The 7,526-nt window shown below is 39.8% G+C and overlaps 1 protein-coding gene across 1 annotated transcript in view; it reads right to left on the reverse strand.

Annotated features, from left to right (window-relative positions):
• Positions 1-6,838, reverse strand: part of LOC106579754 (zinc finger protein ZIC 4) — an 18,452-nt gene extending 11,614 nt beyond the window's left edge. The window contains exon 1 of the mRNA XM_014159917.3: positions 1,707-6,838. Coding sequence (XP_014015392.1) covers positions 1,707-2,868 — 1,162 coding nt within the window. The 5' untranslated portion in view covers positions 2,869-6,838. The remainder of the gene's footprint in view (positions 1-1,706) is intronic.
• Positions 6,839-7,526: the final 688 nt, after the last annotated feature.

Here is a 7,526-nt window from a genome sequence, read left to right on the forward strand (position 1 = left end):
TTCTACCACTATTACTTTTACTAAAACTACTACCACCACTACTACTACTGCTAACATTACTACTTTTACTAAAACTACTTCTACTACCACCACCACCACCACTACTACTACTTCTACTACCACCACCACCACTACTACTACTACTACTACTACTACTACCACTACTACTACTACTACTACTACTACTACTACCACTACTACTACTAACATTACTACTTTTACTAAAACTACTTCTACTACCACCACCACAACTACTACTACTACTACTACTACTACTACTACTACTACCACCACCACCACTACTACCACTACCACTACTACTACTACTACTACTACTACTACTACCACTACTACTACTAACATTACTACTTTTACTAAAACTACTTCTACTACCACCACCACAACAACTACTACTACTACTACTACTACTACTACTACCACCACTACTACCACTACCACTACTACTACTACTACTACTACTACTACTACTACTACTACTACTACCACCACTACTACTACTACTTCTACCACCACAACTACCACTACTACTGATATTACTACAATCCACTCTACCTCCAATAGCCAATGATAACAATGAATAATAATAACAACAATGATCAAAGTAAAACAATTATGTATATATATATATATGTAGTATTAATGAGATTAATTCATTATTGATCACATATTTAATAATAATAACAACAAAAGGAAAAAAAAGAAGAAGAAGATAGGTGGAAATTATAACTTTTATATACTAACTGTCTGTTGTTTTTGTTTTCTTAGCCATGAGTCACGATTCCTCAAAAATAGGTATAATTTGTATTATTCTTCTTCTAGTTGACTATTCAGTTCCAGGCTCAACAACATATCTCAACAGAGTCTCTTTGACAAAATCAAGGGACAGTATAAATGTTTAAAATATACCCACGAGTTGTCCATGGCAGAGGTATTTAAAAGTGGCTGCAGCAACAGGTCAAAAACAGCCATGTATTTCCACTCCACTACATAGCAACTACGGCTGCTACGTGAGGGTTTCAGAACAGTAAGCAACACCTTGTATCTGAAGTGTTTGATTCCATGTCCCCACAGCAGGCAAAGCAACAGTCGGACAGAACAGTCCGTGTAGGCCTCAGTCTCTTTTCTGACGGCATGTTTTGGCACAAACAAGAGAGTGCACACGTCAAACGCCTGAGTGAGAGAACTTTCTTAGCATAACCCGCTTAGTATTATCTCTGTACAACTCTGGACCACTTGAACAACTCACAACAAACACGTCGGGAAATTAAAAATGTCCAAGAACCCACTGACTATTGCGTAATGTTTATATTAGACTCAATTTACGCCAACATGTGGGTAGACTAAATATTGTTGATTTGAAATGCCATGCTCAAAATATTACATTCATAAACATAAAATATATATATCAAATAAATAATGCTTTAAGGAATCACTTGTTGAATTTGACCATTATGAAATTACAAATAATATTTGTTTCCCTTTATTTTATGTTATGGTTACTGTACAGCATAGCTTTAAAAAAAACAAAAAAAACATTTCATTTAAATGCAACATCGAATAGAAATGTGAATTTAGCTCTAGTGTGGAATGGTGTTCAATCCATTAATGATCGGAGAGAAAAAAAAAAAAACGTTTGAGGAAGCATTATTTACCGGTGCCTCTGAAATGTAAATAAAGACACTGACCGGTATGAGTTCTCTTGTGGATCTTCAGGTTCTCCGATCGGGCAAATACTTTTCCACATCCGGGGAAGGGACATGGAAATGGTTTCTCTCCGGTGTGTACTCTGATATGATTTACAAGTTTGTATTTGGCTTTAAATGGTTTTCCTTCTCTGGGACACTCTTCCCAGAAGCATATATGGTTTGCCATCTCCGGTCCACCGACGTGATCAACCGTCACATGCATTACCAGCTCGTGCATCGTGCCGTAAGTTTTGGAGCAGAGTTTTTTCGTCGAGTGTTCCGGTTCGTGCCACTTGCAGATTAATTCTTGTTTTATCGGCTGCCTCATGTAGCGGAAGAATGCACCGGCTCCGTGATGATGGGCGCTAAGGTTCATGTTCAGATGGTTCAGACCACCGTAGCCATGTAATGTCGAGGCGGAGAACGGATCAGCCCTGGAGCTCGCCACTTGACTCAAGTGATCAGACCTAACGTACATTTCGCTAGGTATTCCTAACCGTATTTGTCCATTCATAGCTTGGCCACCTGGTGCTCCAGTAGATGACTGCTCATGGTGGAGTCCGGAGAAGAGGGCATGGCTACCAGCATCAGGGTGATGACCGTAGTGTCCCGGATAGCTGCTACCTGTTGTTGAGACAAACATTCCGTGATGAGAGGTTGAACCGGGGCTCTGGTCGGTCAGTACCGGCATGGCTTGAGCCGTCATATCTCTCCGAATGAGGAAATCCCTACCGGCGGCTGCGGATAACGCCTGGGCCGTGTGGGACATAGAATAGGGGACTGGAGCCGCCTGCACCGGGCCAAAAGCTCCCGTATGACTGGAGACCACTTCACTGTGGCCTGCCATATGATGATTGTGGTGGTGATGGTGGTGTGGGTAATGATGGGCTGGGCTGATTTTGAGGGCCGCGGAGTGCCCCATGTGTTCTGGCCCGAATGGACTCGGCCCCAGGCGGGGTTCCGCAGTAATCTCCCCAGGGTGCGAGTGAGCCATTGAGTGTGGATGGCTGCTGAACCCCGGGAAGCCTGTCACGCTCTGAGGGGTATGGTGGTGATGATGGTGATGGTGGTGCGCCCCTGCCAAGTCAACTAATCTCAGTGCCGTGTTCCGTTTGGAAATCGTAGGGTCCATCACAGGGCTTCCCAAAACATCCATGCTCATTACTTCTAATTCTAGAATAACTTGACAGCAGGCAAAAATAATAATGATGATGACAAATATATTTTAATCGCAATGAAAAATACAGGGGGGGGAAAAAACTAAAATATAGAAGGAAAAAAAAACTAAAATATATTTTTTTTAAAAACTAAAGTATAGAAGGGAAAAAAAACTGTTCTAAGTTCTAAAGTGGCTGCATGGAATCGCATTCGGTTGGACGGCAGCAGCAGGACACTTTGATAGTGAATAGAGATTCATGGTAGGCGCTGCAGCCCGTGGCGCTAAACAATCACCCCGCCTTCTAATTGGTCAGAGCCCCGTGATTGACGTCACTTGTGACAGTTTCCAATGTGAAGAAAATTGTTTTAGTGACAGCGAGCAGCCCAGAGCGCCTGCGCCGAGCCTCAGGCAAACACACTTGGAAGAGATGTATTTTGTATTACAAAGGTAATTGTACTTTAAACTTCAAAAGTTAAAGCGTTAGGCCTACACCAAAGGTATAGCTGTCATGTCTTCTACTGACTGACTAAGCGTTATGGAAGCGCAATGTACCCAAGTTTTGTTATAAGCAAACAACACCTAAAATAGACAGGGAAAGTAGGACTAAAGGCAAAGTAGCCCCTCTAAAAAAAAAAAGTTGTAGGCTACAGATAATAATTAAAAGACAAATACATTTTCATAACTTAAGAAAATACAATGTCATTGAAATTCATAAAATGTAGCCTTTAGGTACAGTTAGAAAATGTTGGGCATCAAAGTACCGAAAATATTTTCAAACATAGACTAGTCCTTTTCTCTAAAGCAATTTTCCGCGTTGGGGAGTTTTTACGCATCACTCAAAGGCCCAAAAAAGATACGGTAAGATAAAGAAACATATTTTTATACGTCCTCCGCACGGCAACAATCCTCCATGCTAGCTGCGCTTTCCTCCTCTTCGTCGCGGGATCGGTTTCTGTGTATTAGTGAATAGGGGCGACGCCGTCCATTGTCCCGGGGAAAAGTAATGGAACCGACCTGTTGTTATGATACGGGCTAATTTCGCCCACGAGCCATGTCGGATTGAGACCCTGAACGGGAGCAGATCAGGGGAACTGGAGGTGACGCATGATGAACAAGCGCAGAACGACTCAAGAGTGGTAGAGATTTAAAGCTCAAAATAAGACTTACTAAAATATGAGTTATACTTGGCAATGATAGTCTGAGAGGGAGAGGGCCGTCCAACTGGTGAAGGAAACGGCTGTCGAAAACATACAAATTAATCTTATTTATTATTCACTGCTATCAAATCAACAACCCAGTGACCAAAGCACTGTTAGACTATACTTTAAATTATAAAACGTATTTAGAATGTTTTTAATTATTCTGTTAGAAGAAGATGGGAGTTAATAGTTAATCACGTTTTTCCTCTCCACTCGTAAGACGTTTTTTTGTTTGTTTTTAACCAATGCGTGAAGGCCCATGATGTTACATCCCATTTCTAGGAGGAAGGCTGTAAGTTTGCTCCGCCACACACAAAAAAAACTATAACGTGTGTGTTGAAGAATGTATGTCTGAAAACAAACTACATATGAATGCAACATATTATTTACTTTAAAGGGGAAATTATTGGCAGTAAGCATTGGGTATTAAACATGTCAACATATGCGTAAAAGTTTGTTAACTTAGGCATAATAGATGATTTTGCGTAAAAGTTGGTGATTATCTATGAGCGCAATAGCTAAAAATATATATTTCAAAACTAACAACGTGCACCGGTCGTCCGCTCGTCTGTGCTCTTTGCTATGCTGTCGTGTTTTGTGCTTGTCATTAAGCCTATATTAGACCTAAACATTAAAATACATGGTAAAGGAATTGAGCTGCGATGTGATATCATTAACGCTATTTTGCTGCTTCTATGTTATCTATTTATATTAGTCACCATTATCAGAAGGTTGTCCGTGGGTCCTCCCTACTAAAGCGTTGCATATTGTTTTTTCCCTTCCAACTTCAACATTTTGTAAAAATCCATGCATGCACAAAATTAATGCATATTAATCCGTTACTTAAATACTATTATTTTAATCTAAATTGCATGTGCCCTTTATCTTAATCAAATCAGTCGGAGACAAATAGGAATTGTTCTGTGAATTGACCCAAAAGGGGGTCAAACCGTTACCATTAGATTCATGTCAAATATCCCATGTATATCTGTTTAGCTATTAGTCGGATTATAAAGTGTCCATAGCAGTCAATCATTGGGTTGTTGTCTCAGAGAGCGATGGGTATTTCAGAGGCAGTAAAGCCTTAATTTCTTTTGACAGCGTGTCACGCAAATATTTGACTACTTTGTGACCATCGCCTCAATAGGTATTTATTTCAGAGATTTAGATTGGGTTATGTCCATCCATACACGAGGCTCATTGCGCTAGTGAACAAAACAAAAACCTGTCCTTGTTGAATAAATTCGCCTATCAGAAGAAAAATAAAAATAATAATAATATTCCGTTAGTATCTCAATAAAGTGGTCGTTACAAGTACAGCTACGATGTATAAGAGTAACTTTTTTTGGCTCGATTTCGTTTTAGACTATTCTTGTTGTCTCAAAACATGCAGGCAAGAAAGTGAATCGGCAACTGTTGGCCTAGACGACCGAACACCGCACACTGCTCCAAATGCCAGACACCATCTCCAACTACCCATGTGAGTAGCACTCCTCACTCCTTCCTGCATGTGTATCAGTTACCTGAACCAAAACCAATGCATGAGACTTGAGAGAATCATATTCACTATTGACAACGCCACGTCAAGCACGTCATAAATAAGTAAATATGACGTGACCCCGGCTATGTTTATGAAATGGCCTCTGCTCCAAGGGGCCTGATTCAGACTTAGGAAATGTACACCTTCCCTACGCACGCCATTTCCTACGCACTTCCAAGTAGTTGGCTATCCAGACTTACCTTATTCAGGTGCGTAACGGGCTTTGCAGGCGTGGTTGCCTTGCGGGCACTGAATACATTTAATTCAACACGCTGAAACCCCTCCTACTTGGCTTGACAACATATTTCCTAGGAGTTTCAGTACATTTATGTTAAGCCATCCCTTTAAACGTGGTGTTTCTTCTCGATAGACTCACTAGGATACACGGAGAGAAATGTTCAGAATAATAGGGATCCTTTTCAGCAGCAATTTTTAGACTTAAAAATAATCTGATCTTGAATATTATTTAGGGTTAGGAAAGTATTTACTAATAATAAATACAAAAACTGTTTTGGAGAGCCTTTATGCACGATATATATATTGCTAAATCCCCCCGCCCCCCCCAAAAAAACAATGGTTTGATTAATCCTGAAGCTGCCGAATTCAATTGTTCAAGCCATGAAATAATGGAAGGTGAGAAAAGTGTACAAAAGGGTTTGACCAGTAGTCCTTTAAATCTATCCTAGTAATCCTCCCTAATCGTGGATGACAACAGTCCAGTCGTCGTGAACCGTGCGCCAGGCTCCAGGTTTAAACTGCTACGTGTGGTCTGAGTTAAATAATGATTCAAATACCATAGGCTACATGTCCTAAATTATTGAACAACTTGTAATTGGTTAGCCTAATATGATCCACTATTGCTAGCGATCGTCAGGAACAACCACACCAACGTGACCGAGGACAGAAATGTAAACTAATGATGGAATGGAATGATGCTAAATGTGAGGAAACTAACACTAAAGAGAGTTATAAATGTGAGGAAACTAACACTAAAGAGAGTTATAAATGTGAGGAAACTAACACTAAAGAGAGTTATAAATGTGAGGAAACTAACACTAAAGAGAGTTATAAATGTGAGGAAACTAACACTAAAGAGAGTTATAAATGTGAGGAAACTAACACTAAAGAGAGTTATAAATGTGAGGAAACTAACACTAAAGAGAGTTACAAATGTATATGGATATAACTAACGTTGGCTAATGATAGTGTCTAATATTTAAAAGGATCCAAATTGTTTTATATAAAAAAAAAATACAATTAAAACATTCTAGAAACCATAAATAAACTATGTATGTTTGGCGCTGTACTGTCATTTGCGCATGCCTACAGAAGTCGATAGCTTGGCTCTTCACATTTCATCCCTGAAAGTTACAAGGCCAGCATTTCATCAACTTCACTGCGGAAAAGGTGATACGTTGATATGCTTCAGTTTTTTTCTGCCATATGACTGCTTTCACATTTGTCTCCAGTGATCACAAGGTAAAATAGATCTAAAATAATTTTTAAATTATATTTACAATTCCCTGATCCAAACAGATTACTCATTTACCCAGCTCTGATCAATATCTCTGATCAATATCTCTTATCTGTAAACGACAGAGCGTGGAGAAGGGTGTTATTTCTATCAGAATAAAGAAAGGAGATGCTGTCCCTCTTGAAACCGACGGGTTGATTGACCTTATTGATTGTTTCAACGCAACGTAAAGGTGGTGGAACTAAGAGGGACTTAAAGTCAGAATACAGCATATCTGTAGACACAGCCCCGACGAAACCGTAATATCTGAGATCTCCACCCCCAAACGAATAGCGGGTTAATAGCATACCATTATCGTGCTTAAATTCAAGGTCAGAATACGTGTATAGAGAATAGTGCATAAAAAAAGTGATGTACCTTAAATTTACGTGCACTTAACTCGGGTAGG

This window comes from Salmo salar, chromosome 19, assembly GCF_965601325.2.
Source record: "Salmo salar chromosome 19, fSalSal1, whole genome shotgun sequence".
Classification (NCBI taxonomy): Eukaryota; Metazoa; Chordata; class Actinopteri; order Salmoniformes; family Salmonidae; genus Salmo; species Salmo salar.